This window comes from Acromyrmex echinatior, chromosome 1, assembly GCF_024713525.1.
Source record: "Acromyrmex echinatior isolate Ae372 chromosome 1, ASM2471352v2, whole genome shotgun sequence".
Classification (NCBI taxonomy): domain Eukaryota; kingdom Metazoa; phylum Arthropoda; class Insecta; order Hymenoptera; family Formicidae; genus Acromyrmex; species Acromyrmex echinatior.
The window spans coordinates 17893118-17911954 of record NC_141852.1 but is presented as its reverse complement, the minus strand read 5'-3'; the positions used below and the strand labels follow the sequence as shown (position 1 = coordinate 17911954).

Below are 18837 nucleotides of genomic sequence, written 5' to 3'. Positions count from 1 at the left end.
CTTCATAAACGTAAATTTATAAAAAAAGATAAATGCATATGTATGTAGATTATATATATTTAAAAAAATATTAAAAATTTAAGAAAAATCTAAGGATATAAATGGAATATGCCAAAATATGGGAGAATAAAAAAAATTACACAAGATAATGTATATACATAGTGGTTACATGTATATTTACTAAATCACGCAGATAGTTTCATAATACTTGATACAGAACATTAATTCATATGTATTATACATATGTAGCATTAATTCATGTGTTATAAAATAATTATAATTTGATTACCAGTTTGATAAAAATAGTCGTAATCAGCAACAATCAAATATTAAGGAATGCTTTTCCTTTTCTATTATCAATTCCCTATAATATAGAACAAGAGAGAAAACAGAGAGACAAATAAAGTGTATATATAATAATATACAATTGTCATTTATAATCCAATGGCGCAACATCCCAAATCGGGACTAGGTCTATCTCTCGTACATATATCTGTGGTGCGCACGCAGATCGCTGTACACAGAGACACAGACGCTGTACGGGACCTACAATTTAACGCCAGTTCCGAACGGTAGTTTTGAAAGGTTCTCTTGACAATAGATATCTTGGTGGTTTGCCAGACCAAAGAGCTACGAGCGCGTGAAGATCCTTCAATCTGCTTGGGATCGAACCCGGGATCTCTAGCATAGCAGTCTCGTGCGCCACGCTCGTACTCTGTCTTTTATAATTACTGTATCAAATATGTATCAGACATCTAAGGCGCATTAGGAGCATGCTATCAATGCTATTACATCATTCTATCCTTGTTTTATATCTTTCATTTTACACAAAAACCGCAATTGCAAGAATTTTATCTCGTCCGTGTTGAGTTTTACCACTCCCTCTTGATTGTCAATCGAAAGTAAAGTGCCGACGGCTTCACGGTCTTCACCTAGAATCACTTTGACTCGATCGCCACGTGACGGTACCACAGGCTCTAATTGTTCACACACTAAGTTCACTACTCGATCCTCGGTAGGTAGATAAACAGTGCACATACCACCCTGCCACAAATAAATGTGTTATTCTTGTAAAATCAGTTTAATCATACAAACTATCAATATCACAATAATACCTTACTCTATGTCCAGAATTGACAGAATTACTTACCGAAATTCCTCGGATAACTGCTTGCTGTCCAGCGAGCGCAGGATCGTCATGAGAATCGCGAATGCGAACTTCGATATCTGTTGTATGCCATTCTGAGTTACCTATAATACCAGAACCGACACCTGCATCTATTCCTGAACCAGGCGTTTGTGGATTGTATGGACTACCTGGTATACCTATAAGAATTACAAATTACGCTATATGTATATTGAGCAAGTACTGAATCTCATATCGTTCATAATATAATTTGTTACACCAAAAATTTTTGTCAGCTAATTCTAACTGTTATCCCACATATATTTTCGTTTAATAAAAGATTAATTTGAAAAATTGAAGGTTGCACAAGTAAATGAAGTTTCGAGAACTCACATTTCATTTATTCAAAATTTGTTTCTGCATTTTAACGATAAAAAATCTATTGAGCAGATTAAGATAAATATATAAATAATATAATCATAGAGCTTTTTATTTAAAATTAATATTTGTAAATAACGCGGGAAAAAAATTAAAATGCAATTATACTATAGCATTAAATTATTGCAATATTGAGATCCTATAATAAAGATTATAAACCAGCTCTATATCTATTCACAAAAATTCCATATATTACTTACCAGGTGTCATAGGACTATAACCCAATGGAGAAGGCGTCGCAAACGCACCGTGTGGACTAGTAGTGTATCCGGTACCACTTGGGGATGGAGTAGCAACATAGCCTGCAGGACTCGGACTTGCGGTAGCACTGCCTGCAGGACTAGGACTTGGCTGATATGAGCTGAAGCTTTGTTCTGAGCCGTACATAGTGCCTGGAGTTTGTGGAGTAAATGGTCCTCCAGTAGGAGGATATCCGGGTCCATAACCAGGCGAGCCACCCTCTTCCATACTGTATCCATCGAAATCATTCGTCCTGGCGGGTGTGTTAGTAACTGTTGGATCCCAAGCTCCAGATTGACCTGGTGTTCGCGAACCATCGTGAGATGGCGTCATCGAACCATAATGCGGAGTACGAGAACCATCTATAACATTAGAATTAAAGATTTAAGATTATGCTTTCTATATAAAAGATTCGTCCCACATAAAAGAAATATATATAAAAAGATACTCACTTTCGTACATCGGAGTTTGAGAACCGTGCATAGGTGTTTTTGATCCATCTCGTGCATACATTGGCGTCTGTCCACCAGCCCCATAAGCTGGAGTTCTGTTGTAGCTGCTGAAGCCACCATCCTTTGACGGGACGCCGACATTTGCTATATGAGAACGATCGACAGAGATCGTCTGGCAAGTCGAGTGCAGTTCCACGCGTGCTGTTGTTTCTGTCGCATCTTTTACAATACCCACGTTTCCTTTGTATGGTCCACCTGTTATTTTGATAGTGGTTCCTATTAATTCTCGGTCGCGTCTTGCACCGCCACCGCCACCACGACCTCTTCCTCGTCCACCTCCGCCACCTCGTCCAAAACCACCTCTATAAGATTGAAAACACATAAGTAAACTTTGCAAGACTATGACAATGGTCGCGTTCAGTAGACTCAATTGTTACGGAATGAATCCGTAAGCGCTCGCTGGTATCGGATGATCTAAAAGAAATACACCAATAGCGCTCGGATTTGCTCCACAACAGTTGAGTCTGCTAAACAAAATTAAAAATAGAATGAGAATAAAAAACCATACCCGCTAGGATGCATCGGGGAGGCAATTCTAGGTGACATAAATCCTGCCACTGGTGACATAGAGTTAATAGAAGTTGTTTTATTTCCACCGGACAATTGTAAATGTCTGGTCTTGCATACGAATATTCCACCGTTGTCGACAAACATTCTCGAGTGCAAAAAGGCAAAACTTCTATAAAGATGCTTAATTTCACCGCCTCGACCAGCATGCGGTCCGTCGACTACTTTAACAATATCTTTCTTTTGTATCGTATTTTGTTGAGAGTCCAAGGCAACCGCATTTCTATTTTCGCGGCGTTTTGTAAGACCTTGTGGTCTTGCTTCAACTACTTTCCCATGCATAGACAAGACATGGAAATTTTCACGTTCCAATCGAACGATAACACCAACTGTCTGTGCATCTAACTGTACCAAGTCACCCCATTGAAATTGACCTAAGCTGTCGACACCAGTTGCCATATCAGAACACAATTGTAGATCCCTCGGAAGAACCTCGAGTTCGTGCATAGACAAATCGGAGAATAAAACTACTCTATTTTGTTCTACTCTAACAATTAAACCTGTATCGCCTTCATATCGTCCTGCTACAACCTAGAGATTAATTAAAATATTATAAAAATATAATTTTTCTAGCATGTAAAATATAGTTTTCTATAACGCTTTACCTTTACGTGATCGCCTTGCGTAAAATATTTTCGTAATTCTGAAGCTTGGAATTCCAAAGCTTCTTTAAGTTCTTCATGTTTCGGCATAACCATAATCATGTTCCCATCAATTGAAACAATTTTTCCTTGTAGATTTACAAGTTCACCTTCGCACACTTCTACATTATCTCCATTACTAAAAGAGTGAGCTACAGATTGATCTTCTTTCCCAGAAGTTCCAGTTCCTGGCGTACCACTTAAATCTATCTCAACACCTTCTGGCGCTTCTTCAAATCTTTCTAATTCGGAAAGTGTAGGTTTAACACCCTCCGCGATAATAGCACTTGTGGTAAAATTTTTATAAAGAAAACTGCACAAATACAAAAGAATTTTAAATGAAATTATGTATATGGAAATACCGTAATAATATATTATACAATATATAATAATATGTATAATAATAAAACAAACCCTTTACGACTATATCTGTTTCCTTCAAAAATAAGGAAATCTCCATCGCTAGTAACCTCTCCACCAATAGCACGAATTGCTTCAGGATCAAATGGTTTCGCTGGTGGTCGTCTTTTCTTCTTGCGTTTTAATGCTTCGGATTCACTCTGCGCTGTTCTCAACGCACCACGAGGTCTAGTATAATCGATTCTTGGAAGTAATTTCAAGTGAACTTGATTTTGTGCTAAGTCCACATAATCAACCTGAGCTATATCATCTTTATAAATGCCTCGTTTTAAACGGACCCATTGTTTAGCTTTTAAACCCGTCTGTTCTTTAACTACTCGTAATACATCCGTCATCTCTTTAATAGGCACCATTTGTTGCTTCCATATACCCATTCTGAGGTTTCCGACATTTTCAATAGCAGCTTTTACATGCGGCTGCTTGTATGCTTCTATGTATATGTATCCCTTAACTCCTTCCGGTGCCACAACGGATTTTATTTGAAGAGGTTCGTCTACAATTTTTGAAAAAATAAAAAGATATTTGAAAACAGGCGATAAGATATAATAGGTAATATAATCAAAATGATATAACCTTTCAAATTTATATTTCTTACTTGAAAATTGATATGTAATAAACTTTCGCATCAATAATAGTACTGTGGCTTTTTCTTCTCCTATACGACATTTTACCATCCACAAATTTGGATCTTTCACGCCTGGCAATAAAGTTTGCTGAGTGATTTCGTCACTCATTTCTTCGCCACCGTCGCCAAAACGACGAGCAGCGATTGATTCGTCAGCATATTTCTTCCGAAGATATTCTTCAATTTCGTCTTCTTTCTGCGAACTAGAAAATATATTCATTAAGGACTTATTTTTGTTAAAACAATTGAAGTATATAAAATCATTTTTAAATTTTGAATACTTACTCCCAAAGATTTGTACCTCTACGTCGACCTTCAATCTCACGCGCAGTCGGTCCTAATTCGTCCACTTCGTTTCCCACGATACCAATTTCTTGAGCGCCTTCTTCCCACTCATCGTCATCTTCTACTTCATCATCTACTTCAGCTTCATCTATAATAAAGCCACCGAATCTATCTTTCTTTTTTTTCTTTCTCGGCCTATCATCATCTTCTTCATCCTCTTCCTCATCATATTCACTGCTATCCAAGTCTTCTCCTGTAACCATAAAACATAAGATATATAACAAAAATTATAAAACAATTCGTAAAAATTGTTTTGAAAAACACTTAAGTTTTATTTGTGTATGTTAGAAATTGTCTGATTTATTATACCTTCAGGTTCCTCTTCCATTTCCACAATTTCTTCATCCCCGGATCTGACTTCTTCTGCTTCATCTATCTTCGCATCTCCATCTTCTGAGCTGTAAAATAAACATTTATAAAATAAATTAATCCACATACACGCGTACGTGCACGCATACATACATATGTGTGCGTATGCGCGCGCGTGTACATAGAATATCTAAGATTTTCTTCCTTTTAAATGCAAGAAAATATCTTACTTTTATTTGTACAAAACTAGATATTTTTTTATTCACATAAAATTGTTACAAAAAAACTCATTCTTTTTTACTATAATTTTTCATTTTATTCTTCACCAAATGTTAATCCTTAAGCGCATAAAGTCAGAGTCAGTTTTTCTTCTTCATTTTCTTTCCTATGAATCAATTTTCAATTTGTTTAAAACGAATCACAGTATTACAAGTAAAAAGATGAATCGAACAATCTGGTGTTCAGTCTCCTCGGGAGAAAGTTTCAGGGCAACTTTGTAACAATCACTGTGTGATTTTGTATGCCTACTTAAGAGTTAAATAAGAATAGCATGATATATAGGTGCACTCGAGTGAAGTTTCTGAATGAGTTCCAGAACAAATGGATCAATTGGCACAAACTCCTTGAATGATAAACAATTATAGTAAATTTGTTAACGTTCAATTTTTGTTATTTAGATCAAATTTTAATATACATTTCTTTTTTAACGAATTAACTATATATATTGTAATTAGTGTCATCTAACATCCAAAGTCATGTCGCAAGACAAAAGATTAATTGATGGATTATACAAATAAATATAAGAGTATCTTCTTCATTAAATTTTGAAGGTTTCAAAAGAAGCCTTAAGAACATGCATCGCCCCCAATAAAGGATGACGATTTAGAAATAAAGTACAACTTGTAAGATGAGGATTCAATTGGATATGTAGACAAGCAAACATTTAAATGACAATATTGTACCTTATAAAATAAACTAGGTTGCAAATTTTAATTCTCTAAGGCTCGATTGCACCAATGTTACTTTGACTTTAAGTCTTGTTTAAAGTTAAAGTAATATTGATACAAATCAGGCCATAAGGTACAATATCATACAACGAAGTTTCACTGGTGAAGATCCTCCAAAAATATCTGCCAAAAATAAAGCCAGCATTCACTCTTTGCTGAAGCCTGACCTTTTCATAGAGCAAAGCTTCATCAATTACTCCTACTATGCCATGAATGAAGAAACATTGAACAGACCATTCAAAAAATTGACCAATCAAAAAATGGTTCAAGCATTTGGACCTTAATCAAGTGGACCTCAGCCAGAAGCTTCGCTCGCTATTCATTTTTGCACGAATCTATGAAGTGGAGGGTCTTCACCAACAAAGATTGCTGCATAAAATTATGAAAGTCAGTGCAATAACTGAAGCACAATAATAAATTTGAAATCAATTTAATGTTTCATATATTTAATCTTTCAACAAATATTTATACTGAAGATAGTTCAAAATAAATCGAAACATGTTCAAACATATGTTGGTCTCAAATTTATTATTGCACTCTAATGCAGTTTTATTTATTAATTTAATCATAAGGAGTCCTATTAGTTTAATTATATTGTCTAACGGATATTATTTATCATTGTCCACTAGTCTCGCTAAATTAAAAACAATTAACATTTTCTTAGATTTCTAACAAAAATAAATTTATGCTATGAGTAAAAAGAGAGTTCTGAGTATATGTGTCATAGATTCGATGAGTTCTACATTTGTTACATATGAAGTACACAATTCGAGCTGCATTAGGTGCTTTGCAGTTTATACTCACCCAGATGGTGAGCGAGAACGTGATCGAGATATGGATCGACTCCTGGATCCCGAACTTCGTGAAAGACTCCTGCTACGAGAAACGCTCCGAGATCTTCCTCCGATACTTCCGGCATCGCTGGCACCTACAATAATTCTCGTTATGTACATTCTACATTATATTTTGGTCGATTTTAACCCCTGTTGATGGAATTACCTTCTGAATCCGACATATCGGAATTATTCGCGCGTGCTGAATATTGAGCTACTGGAAATGTAGAAAATGTATAAGAGTATCGCGAATTAATGAGAATAATAATTGTTCCGACAAATGAGCAAATTAATGCGATTAACACGACCTAAGGAAAGATCAAGTACGACAACGTGACGATAACTAATTTATCATGGCGTCGAAGTCGAACAAGAATTGAAATATGGAAAAAACCATAGTGGAAGGGATACATGCATGAGCTGCGTTCGGAAATATTATTCGAGTGTCCCCGCGTCATTTCATCCTTCATCATTTTGTCCTTGTTGTTCACCCAATGGCTGCGTTCAGCGAACTCAACAGTTGAATGAGCTGTTATTGGTGTATTCTTTTAGATCATCCAATTAGCATTTCAGATTTGAAAGAATACTTCAATAGCAGTGAGTGCTCACTTATGCCCAATTCCACGGTTAACTCTTAACTAAAGTTTAACTTGTTTCTTATCTCTTTCCAATTCAAGAATTCGACGCACAATAAAAGGAACAAGAAACAGAGAACAGAGAATAAGGGGCTCCGCACAATGAAAGGAACAGGGAACAGAGAACAGAGAATAAAAATTTCAACCTATCAGAAACTGTGTATTCCACAATACATGATTTCTGATAGGTTGAAATTCTTATTCTCTGTTCTCTGTTTCCTGTTCCTTTTATTGTGCGGAACCCCTAAGAATTTCAATTTACCAGAAACTGTATATTCTACAATACATGATTTCTGATAGGTTGAAATTCTTATTCTGTTCTCTGTTCCCTGTTCCTTTTATTGAGCTCTTAAAGCGTTTTCTGTTCCCAAAATGGCGTTAGCAATGGTGTTTTTTGTCCAGTGGACGAGTTCACTGTACTGGCTGCACTAAGTCTGAAGTCAGTACAAGCACTAACATACACTAGTTCAGTCACAGAAAACAGATCTTGTACAAATAGTGCGAGAATTGGTAATTATTTTTATGAAGACACCCTTCACCTTCAACTTCAGAAATTATGCTCATTTAGTGCGTTTTTACATGAAATAAAAACACAGTACAGTATACAGTACAGTATACAGTAGCGCAACTCTCCTGAGTTTGTTGGCCAAAATGGAGTGCGCATGCGCGAAATAAGTAAGTTGCTCAGTAACGCCATCTAAACTTCTATCTTACTTCTTTCTTTTTTCATTCTCTTTTTCAGAACCATTTAAATGTCGAATAGCTGAAATACGGATTAGAAAAAGAGATAGAAGAAAAAAAATCATGATTAGCTTAGTTTAATTAGTTTAATTTAATTTATTGCGAAGCTTTATGAGAAAGACTACATGACAGAGTAATAGACATAAAATATGACACAATAGACTATAGTAGACATAATATAAAATAAAATACAATACAATAGTCATTGATAGCTTGCAAATGGTTAGGCATCAACAAAAGTGGACGATGTACCCTAAGAAAAGTGGACGTTGCTGTGTAGTTTACATCCACTTGTCAGAGGGCAATACTGCGCGACAGCATTTTGCGATTACAGGTTTTGAGCCGTCATGTCCTCTCTCAGATTTCTCTCTGTTTTTATCAGTAAGGATTTTTATCAGCTAAGCTTATAATAGTATATGTATATACATATATTAGGTGTTGGAATTAATTCGTAGCGTTTTTTAATGAAAGAATGTTATTTATTTCACATGAGCATTAAAAAATACATTAATGAAGGTACTTCCCATCACTTGTAAAACGCTACGAATTAATTCCAACACCTAATATGTATAGGAATAATTAATTTTTTGAGTCCAGCATAATTACTTTACATGATCGTTTTTAAAATAGTATAAATTTTTAATCATGTTTAAAAATTATAGTTTGATTATCATACAAATTATACGAGATAGATAATAAATGCATTAAAAAATTTTAATTTACTGTAAATAGTTAATGCCATTATATTTGATGTAAATTTTAACAAGAATTCAATTCTAAACATTTCATTATTAAATAAATATTACTGTATGTACCCAGCAAACGAGAATGGATTAAAATGGATTGAAATTTTTTTCTATCCAAATGCGTATTTTAAATAACGAATATTTTTTTTGGATTTAATTGGATTCAACTAGATTTAATTGGATGCAATTGGATTGAAAAACTGTATTTCCTATTCAAAATTTTGAATTGAACAGTATTCACAATTATGTTTATGTGCACAGAAAAAGCTAATATTATTTTTAGAAAAGCATAGAGCTCCATACAATTTCTCTAAATGAATAAAAATGCATTCAGAATTGAAAAGCATTCATTTTAACATTCGCGAATCAATATTTCTGAAAATCTGAATCCATTTCAATTTATTTCAATCCATTCTTGTTTGCTGGGTAAGTAATGTTTGATAATCAATTTGATAATCAAGTTGTAATCATGAGCAATATTCAAAAATCAAAACGATGCATTCTCTTTCTTACTATTTCGAATTCTCTACAAATTATAATGTAGAACATGAGAAAAAAAAACAGACATATAATGTGAAGATTTTGCGTTTCGCGGGTTTCCTCCATGTCGAGATTCATCAGGCTGCTTCTCGCCCTGATGAAATAGACCGCAAGGTTCACGAAACGTTGGCATTCCAAGAATGGATCTCGACACGGAGGAAACCCGCTCATAATCTTTATATAGAAAACACTCGTGAAAGCTTCAAGAATATTATCAGATATATAATATACAAATATTTATTATATAAAATGTTATTTATTATTATATAAAACATAAGGTGCAGGCTATCAATATCACATCCTTCTATCCTTGTTTTATGTCTTCCATTTTACCCAAAAACCGAAATTGGACGAACTTTATTTCGTCCGTAGTGAGCTTTACCACTCCCTCTTGATAGTCGATCGAAAGTAAAGTGCCGACGGCTTCACGGTTTTCTTCACCAAGAATCACTTTGACTCGATCGCCACATGATGGTACTACAAAGTCTAATTGTCTACGTACTATGCTCACTGCTCGATTTTCCATAGGTAAGTAAACGGTGCATATGTCACCCTGCCACAAATAAACGTATTATTTTTTTTAATCAGTGCAATCACAAAAACGAGTGTATATAAATTACCGATATCCAATAATATTTATTAATGTCTAATAATATCTTTATTAAATCCAAAATTAAAACACAGAATCACTTACGAAAACTTGTCGGATGACTCCTTTTTGTCCAACGAGGGCAAGATCATCATGGGTATTGCGAATGCGAACTTCAATATCCGTTGTATGCCAATTTGAATTGTCATCTGCATTCATTCCTAAACGAGGTGTTAGTAGATTATATGGATTACCTGCAAGAATGATAAATTATGCTACATAAGTACTGAAAATTTGTTTCTGCTACAGATGATGTAGCTTCATGTAAAAGCATTCGATTTATATAGAATTGATTAAACCGGTATATTTAAATTCGATCATAATTCTCATTTTATATGTATGTCTTAATTTATTAAAAAATTTAATAAAAGAGTGATTTGAAAAATTAAAGATCGTGAATATAAAGTATGACGTGATGCAATGGTTTCTGTTTCTAAAACACATATTTAATTTCATTAATTAATTCAATTTGTCTGTATTGTTTAATACATTATATAAAGAAATATAATTAAGTAGATTAGAATAGATAGTGTTAAAATAGTTATAGACCTTTATTTATAATTTGTAAATAACGCGAAAAGAAAATTAAAGGGCAATCATATTGCAAAATTAAATTATAAAACTATTGATATATGGAGATCCAATAATAAAAATAAGTATTGTATGTTTTTATAAATCTTCATCTCTACTTCAGATTTCATATATTACTTACTAGGTATGTAATCTCCTGGAGAAGGTGTTAAAAACGCGTTATATGAACTGATGTATCCAGTACTCGTTGAGGACGAAGCACTGCAGCTTTCATAATTTGAGTTGACGATAGAACTTTCTATAGGACTCGAATGACATGAACCGTAGGTTTGTTCCGAACCGTACATAATCGAAGTCTGTGGAATAAACGACCCTTCAGTAGGAGAGTTTTCGGAAGGATAACCAACCCATGAGCCACCCTTCTCCATCTTATATTCTTCAAAATCATTCGTGCTAACAGGTGTATTAGAAATTGTCGGATCCCAGGCTTCGGATTGACCTGGTGTTCGTGAGCCATCGTGAGATGATGTCATCGAACCGGCGTAATGTGGAGTACGAGAACCATCTGATAAGATTCGAATTAAAAAAGATTATACTTTTCACATAAAAGAATCATCCCATATAATAGAAGTACATGTATATATATATATATATATATATATATATATATATATATATATATAAATATACTTACGTTCGTAGATAGGCGTCTGGAAACCATACGTAGGTGTTTTTGATGCGTCCTTCGAATACATCGGCGTCTGTCCACCGAATCCATAAATCGGAGTTTTGTTGTGGCTGCTAAAGCCACCATCTCTTGCTTGATCACCAACGGTTGCTATATGAGAACGATCAACCGAGATCGTCTGGCAAGTCGAGTGCAGTTCCACGCGTGCTGTTGTTTCTGTCGCATCTTTTACAATACCCACGTTTCCTTTGTATGGTCCACCTGTTATTTTGATAGTGGTTCCTATTAATTCTCGGTCGCGTCTTGCACCGCCACCGCCACCACGACCTCTTCCTCGTCCACCTCCGCCACCTCGTCCAAAACCACCTCTATAAGATTGAAAACACATAAGTAAACTTTGAAAGACTATGACAATGGTCGCGTTCAGTAGACTCAATTGTTACGGAACGAATCCGTAAGCGCTCGCTGGTATCGGATGATCTAAAAGAAATACACCAATAGCGCTCGGATTTGCTCCACAACAGTTGAGTCTGCTAAACAAAATTAAAAATAGAATGAAAATAAAAAACCATACCCGCTAGGATGCATCGGGGAGGCAATTCTAGGTGACATAAATCCTGCCACTGGTGACATAAATCCTGCCACTGGTGACATAGAGTTAATAGAAGTTGTTTTATTTCCACCGGACAACTGTAAATGTCTGGTTTTGCATACAAATATTCCACCGTTGTCGACAAACATTTTCGAGTGCAAAAAAGCAAAACTTCTGTAAAGGTGTTTAATTTCACCTCCTCGACCGGTATGCGGTCCGTCAACTACTTTAACAATATCCTTTTTTCGTATAGTGCTCTGTCGAAAGTCCAATGCGATTGTATTTCTGCTTTCGCGACGCTTCGTAACGGCTTGCGGTCTTACTTCGATTACTTTCCCATGTATAGACAAGACATGGAAATTCTCATGTTCTAATCGAACGATAATACCAACTGTCTGTGCATCTAACTGCACCAAGTCACCCCATTGAAATTTACCTAAGCTGTCAACACCAGTTGCCATGTCAGAACACAATTGTAGATCCCTCGGTAGAACCTCGAGTTCGTGCATTGTCAAATCGGAGAATAAAACTATTCTGTTTTGTTCTACTCTAACAATTAAACCTGTGTCGCCTTCATATCGTCCTGCCGTAATCTGCAGATTAATTAAAATGAAATTATAATGTTGTGGCAAAGAGTATAGTTTTTTAACGCACTAAATTTACCTTCACGTGGTCGCCTTGCGTAAAATATTTTCGTAATTCTGAAGCATGTAATTCCAAAACTTCGTTAAGTTCTTTATGTTTGGGCATAACCATAATTGTGTTCCCATTTATGGAAACGATTTTTCCCTGTAGATTTGTAAGTTCACCCTCGCATATTATTACATTATCTCCATTATTGAAGGAATGAAGTTGATTTTTTTCAAATGTTCCACTTCCTGGCGTATCATTGGAATCTATTTCAACATTTTGCGGCGCTTCTTCAAATTTTTCTAATTCGGAAAGTGTAGGTATAACATCCTCCACCATAATGTTATTTATGAAAAAATTTTTGTAAAGAAACCTACACAAAATAAGAAATCATTTTAATTGATTAAAATTATGTATATACTTAAATATATGTATAAATAATGTAATATTATAAAATAAAACAAACCCTTTATGATTATATCTATTTCCTTCAAAAATATAGAAATTTCCGTTTTTGGTAATTTCTCCTCCAACAGCACGAACTGCTTCAGGATTAAATGGTTTTTTTGCTGGTTTCTTATTCTTCTTACGTTTCAATACATCGGATTCAATACATTTGTTCTGTATTGTTCTCAATACGCCACGAAATCTAGAGTAATCAATTCTCGGAAGCAATTTTAAGTGAACTTGATTTTGTGCTAAATCGATATAAACAATTTGAGCTAAATCATCTTGGTAAATGCCTCGTTTCACACGGACCCATTGTTTAGGTTTTAAATGAGTTTGTTCTTTAACTCGCAGCACTTCTATCATCTCTTTAATTGGCACCATTTCTTGTTTCCATGTACCCATTCTAAGACTTCTAACATTTTCAATAACAACTTTTACGTGCGATTGCTTGTAAGCCTCTATATATATATACCCCTTAACTCTTTCTGGTGCCACAACAGATTTTATTTGAAAAGGTTCACCTAAATTTTTTAATAAGCAAAAGGATATTTAGAGACATTAAGGTATATTCGATAAGATAATCTGTCAAATTTATATTGACTCACTTGAATTCTGACACGCGATGAACTTGCGCATCAATAACAGTACTGTGGCTTTTTCTTCTCCTATTCGACATTTTACCAACCATAAATTTGGATCTTTCACGCCTGGTAATAAAGTTTGCTGGATGATTTCTTCGCTTATTTCTTCGCCGCCGTCGCCAAAACGATGAGCGGCTATTGATTTGTTGCTATATTTTTTTCGAAGGTATTCCTCAATTTCCCCTTCTTGTGTACTAAAAAATATGTTCAAAGAATCAAAAATTTTTATTAAAACAAATATGATATATCTGAAATTATCTTCAAATTCTAAATACTTGCCAAAGATTTGTATCTCTATGTCGTCTCTCAATCTCACGCGCAGTTGGCCCTAATTCGTCAACATCAATTCCTATTACATCAATTTCCTCTTCCTCCCATTCATCGTCATCCTTCACATCATCGTCTACTTCAGCTTCATCTATGATGAATCTAGCAACTCTACTTTTCTTTTTCTTTCTCGGTTTGTCATCATCATCTTCTTCGTCTTCTTCTTCTTCTTCTTCCTCTTGCTCTTCTTCCTCTTGCTCTTCTTCTTCTTGCTCTTCTTCTTCTTGCTCTTCTTCATTTTCATCGATATTGTCTAAGTTTTCTCCTGGAATCATAAAATACCGAAATATAAATCATAACATACAAACATAAATAAAAATTTGTAAAAAAATCATTTAATTTTTATTCACTTGTGTAATTAGAAATTTTTCAATTCTTTATACCTTCAGATTCTTCTTCTGATTCTAGGGATTTCACAAATTTTGATTTGTAACATGGTTGTTCTTCTTCTGAGCTGACATCTTCTGTTTTCCTTTTTGTATATTTAATTTTTGTGCTATAAATAAAATAAATATTGTTTTAATAAAAAAAATTTAAATATTAAATATTAAACAATTTTTAATATCATAAAATAATATAATAAACTAATCTATACACGTATATCCATATATATTTTGTATGAAACATTTTTCGTATATATTTTTTGTATATTTTGATATTTCGATGTCTAAGTTAAAATGGGACATTCGATGTATATAAAAGAAACTGAGATTCTCTTCCTTCCAAATGAAAAAAATAGAACCTTCATTTTTTTATGAATATAACTAAATATTTTTTACTCATATAAAATTATTGTTCAAAAACCGATGCTTTTTTTGCTATAATTTTGTATTCTGACAATAAATAGCACAGAAGTGGAATGAGAGTGCAAATGACAAAATCATCAAATTTTTTAATTAACAAATACACTGTATATTTATCACTCAATGTTATTATGAATTAAAACGTAAATTTATTAGGTAATTGTAATAATACATAATTGTATTATTTTACATACACACACACACGCGCGCGCGCGCGCGCGCGTATATGTGTACGTATGTGTGTACATATATATATATATATATATATGTGTATGTATAATTGAATTATAACGTGTAGTTAATTATTTTCTCATAGGATAAAAAGCTGGTTCAATGACTCTGATTCACCCTGTATACACGCACATATATATATATATATATATATATATATATATATGTGTGTATATATATGTATACAGAGTGAATCAGAGTCATTGAACCAGCTTTTTACCCTGTGAGAAAATAATTGACTGTACACGTTATAATTCAACTAGGTATGAAGTCTAATTTGCTCAAAGGATAAATAGTTGGTTCAACGATTCTGATTCATCTATATATAAATATATAAATATATAACATGTCTATTACTTTTATATTACCATAATGCAAATACAATATTGACAGATAGATGTTTACAAATGCAATCAATACGACCCGAGCATCAAGTTTTTTCTTTACTACAATCTATTTGATCACTTTAATCTGTTTTATATATAAAATATATTATAAGATATTAGATATCGCGGAAAATTTATTTTTCCCCTATAAACATATTCTCTTGAAAAAACGACACGAACTTTCCACGTACCTAATATATCTTATAATTAATAAGTTTTTTACAAGCTTTTCCAAAATCTTTTTTGAATAATGGGTAAGATACTTGGGTGAGATACTTGCATTAATTTCATTTTTGTTTTTAAATAGTTAATTTTTGAATAATTAAATTGTTAAAAAATATTTTTTTATTTTAGATAATGCAACATTCAATACTAATTTTATGTACTTGACGTATAATTTTTCTTTTTTTATTATGTAGGACATGAAATTCTTTAGTTCTATTAATCCAATTTATGTATAAGAGCCGTTTTTTTAACTTTTAAATTTTTTACATGGTTTACCTCTCTTATTCTTCTTTTTCTCTCTACATTGGAGAAAAAAGACAAAAGGTGAAGAAAACCGTGCACACATAAGAAATTCAATTAAAAACAACAGGTCTCTAGTGTCAGACTCCTTACCCTGATGAAGTGAACTGCAACATCCACGAAACGTTAGCATTCCAAGAATGGATACAAACACAGAGATAACTCACGAAACACATAATAGCTTTTACAAATCTCTAGTATTCTGCTTCATAAATATACAATAATCGCCTCTCTATACAATAATCGCATTTACTACAAAATCTGTTTACTTATTCTAAAGTGCAAGTAAGAGTCACGATTTTAATAATAACTTTAATAATAATTTTAATAAAAAAAAGACAAATTTTTAAAAACAGAGATATTACAATAGACATGGCTCGACAAAATTAATCGTTACTTCTTTTCTGTTAAAATATGTCCCAAAATTATATTTCCCGCCATTTCCCGAGTAAGGAAAACTGTAGAAACTATTTTAACTATTATCTAGCATTTTCAACTGTAAAATTTTTCCTTTTCTTCCATTTCACAGAAAAGGAAAATTTTGATTGGATAATTCCCTTATATACTATGCATTATGCATTATGCATGAGTCTGTGCTCTCCATTTTAGATCGAAAGTCGTAAGTTGTAAGAAATTAGCTAATCACAGTTGAATATGGCAAAAATAATTAACTACAATTCTTAAGCTTAATTTCTTATGGCTTACGGCTTGCAACTCTATTGTAGAACAAGCTTTAGAAAATCTCGCTACTGGAAAAAAAAACTCTCTTAGTTGTCACTAATCAGCAATAACGACAATTAACAATAAGACATTAGAGAATTCCAGTTGGTTTAAAACCCGCTGTAATTGAAAATGTTATATATGATAGGTTCGTTTTTTATTTCTGCTCTCTTTGAATTGATGCATACGATACAATAAGTTAAAATGAAGCAAATTGAATAGTATCAAATGTCAGTACTAAATTTCAAAATTTTGAAACACAGCCTCTTTTCATGCGCAGCACACTACGACACCAAAAATGTCACGTGATGCAAATTTTTCATAATTGCTATCTTTTATTTACTTAGCTCGAAAATTAATATAAAAAACTTAAAAAGATAAAAACTTGTGATTATATGACAACTGTTAGTTACAATTTAGACAATTACTATTTCAGATAATTATTAAGAATTTAGAATATCTCTATCATTTCAAATCTTAATAAAAATATACTCATTGTATGTACTCATTGTAAATGTACTCAATTTTCACATTTGTTGCAAATATTGTAGACTTCCTTGACTTCAAATTCTTTGTTATTCGTTCGATTGAACTTCAACCGAACTTGAGATGCGGCAAAATGTATTTTGCGTCGGAATTGCGTCATCTCATATAAAATTTTTAACCAATAGTAATGAATTGCTGCGTATGAAAAGTCAGTTTGAGTCTATAGTCTACTAAGTGCTTCGAAGCATTTTTTGATTGGAATAAAATTCTTTCCTCCATTGGACGATCAAATGCTTCAAAATATGTGTGTGTATAGCGATAAGTGGATTGCACTTTGGGCTAGCATACTTTAAGAACTAATAATCATTACTCTGTCTTTAGATGCGGTCGAGTTGCCGCTATGAATGCTTCGAAGCATTTTTTGATTGATCAATTAGTAAAATTCTTTCTTCCGATTGATCAATCAAATGCTTCAAAACATTCATAGCGACAACTCGATCGCATCCTTTATCATCTATCAGATGTAAATGGAAGCGCTGAAAACTCTAAAAGCGAACGCAACCTTGATAACTAGACTTACATATGTGAAATTACATATACAATTCGAAATGTATTACTTTAAACTTACCTAGACGATGAAGTAGAAGCTCGAGATCTAGATGAATTTTTAGATTCTAAGCTTTGTGAGGAACTTTTGCTTCGACATCTTCTTGCCGCATCGAATGTACCTGCAAATTAATCTCGTCGTATACCTCCTACATTATATTCTGATTGACATTAGCTTGCCAGTAGGATCATTATCATAATACATAATATCTGACTTTAAGACGAGATTCCCAATGAGAAATTATCGTCAATTCGACATCGAATCGATGTGAAAATTATGAAAAATTTCAACGTCGAAATTGTTCAATTCGATATCGAATCGACATCGATTCTCGCTGGATTAAAGATGTTCACTGTCCACTAAAAAAAAATTTTGCTAAATTTTAATAAATATTTGTTTCAATAGTATCGAAATATTTATTTATAGTAAATAAATATTGTCTTAAAATAAAAGTTATGCTTAAATCAAATAAATATATGTTTATATTTAGTAAATATTTCGTTAGTAATATTGGAATAAATATTTATTAAAATTTAATAATTTTTTTTCAGTGCACTCAGTGAGAAACAATAAAAAATAAAATTATTACCTTTCGAATCCATAACATATCTGGATTAATAGCACGTGGACTATGAAAATAAAATGTATAAAACTAATTCAGAATAATATAATAGAAACAATAAATGCGACAAATTGACAAATGGCAAAATGTCGCGACACAAAGCAAAATTAAATAAAATTATCAACTCATTAAAGCAACTGACGTGAACTGAACTAAACACTGAACATTTAATTGAATGCATAACGATTGAGCGAATAGAAGACAAAGAAACATACAGACTATGT

General features: G+C 33.2%; 2 protein-coding genes across 2 annotated transcripts; both read right to left on the bottom strand.

Moving 5' to 3' along the window:
- Nucleotides 1–146: 146 nt before the first annotated feature.
- Nucleotides 147–7467, bottom strand: Spt5 (Transcription elongation factor subunit Spt5). The gene is made up of 12 exons (XM_011070714.2): nucleotides 7230–7467; nucleotides 7035–7158; nucleotides 5224–5312; nucleotides 4855–5107; nucleotides 4540–4772; nucleotides 3939–4437; nucleotides 3489–3837; nucleotides 2825–3414; nucleotides 2257–2618; nucleotides 1765–2166; nucleotides 1151–1326; nucleotides 147–1044 (listed from the first exon to the last, which is right to left on the bottom strand). The coding sequence occupies exons 1-12, from the start codon at nucleotides 7243–7245 to the stop codon at nucleotides 799–801; spliced, it is 3339 nt and encodes a 1112-aa protein (XP_011069016.1). The 5' UTR covers nucleotides 7246–7467; the 3' UTR covers nucleotides 147–798.
- Nucleotides 7468–9864: 2397 nt separating this feature from the next.
- On the bottom strand, nucleotides 9865–18779 carry LOC105154915 (transcription elongation factor SPT5-like). Its single transcript, XM_087409335.1, has 12 exons — nucleotides 18581–18779; nucleotides 18013–18112; nucleotides 14617–14729; nucleotides 14186–14498; nucleotides 13871–14100; nucleotides 13282–13786; nucleotides 12849–13188; nucleotides 12168–12778; nucleotides 11600–11961; nucleotides 11087–11470; nucleotides 10420–10568; nucleotides 9865–10278 (listed from the first exon to the last, which is right to left on the bottom strand). The coding sequence occupies exons 1-12, from the start codon at nucleotides 18591–18593 to the stop codon at nucleotides 10030–10032; spliced, it is 3369 nt and encodes a 1122-aa protein (XP_087265461.1). The 5' UTR covers nucleotides 18594–18779; the 3' UTR covers nucleotides 9865–10029.
- Nucleotides 18780–18837: the final 58 nt, after the last annotated feature.

What these genes read in the sequence shown, in the direction of transcription:
- Spt5 (XM_011070714.2), bottom strand. An exon ending in AGAGGTACAAATCTTTGGGA is followed by an intron (nt 4,773 to 4,854) that starts GTAAGTATTCAA and finishes TATATTTTCTAG; the next exon opens with TTCGCAGAAAGAAGACGAAA. An exon ending in TATTACATATCAATTTTCAA is followed by an intron (nt 4,438 to 4,539) that starts GTAAGAAATATA and finishes CAAAAATTGTAG; the next exon opens with ACGAACCTCTTCAAATAAAA.
- LOC105154915 (XM_087409335.1), bottom strand. An exon ending in CATCGCGTGTCAGAATTCAA is followed by an intron (nt 13,787 to 13,870) that starts GTGAGTCAATAT and finishes TAAAAAATTTAG; the next exon opens with GTGAACCTTTTCAAATAAAA. An exon ending in GAGTCATCCGACAAGTTTTC is followed by an intron (nt 10,279 to 10,419) that starts GTAAGTGATTCT and finishes TATTTGTGGCAG; the next exon opens with GGTGACATATGCACCGTTTA.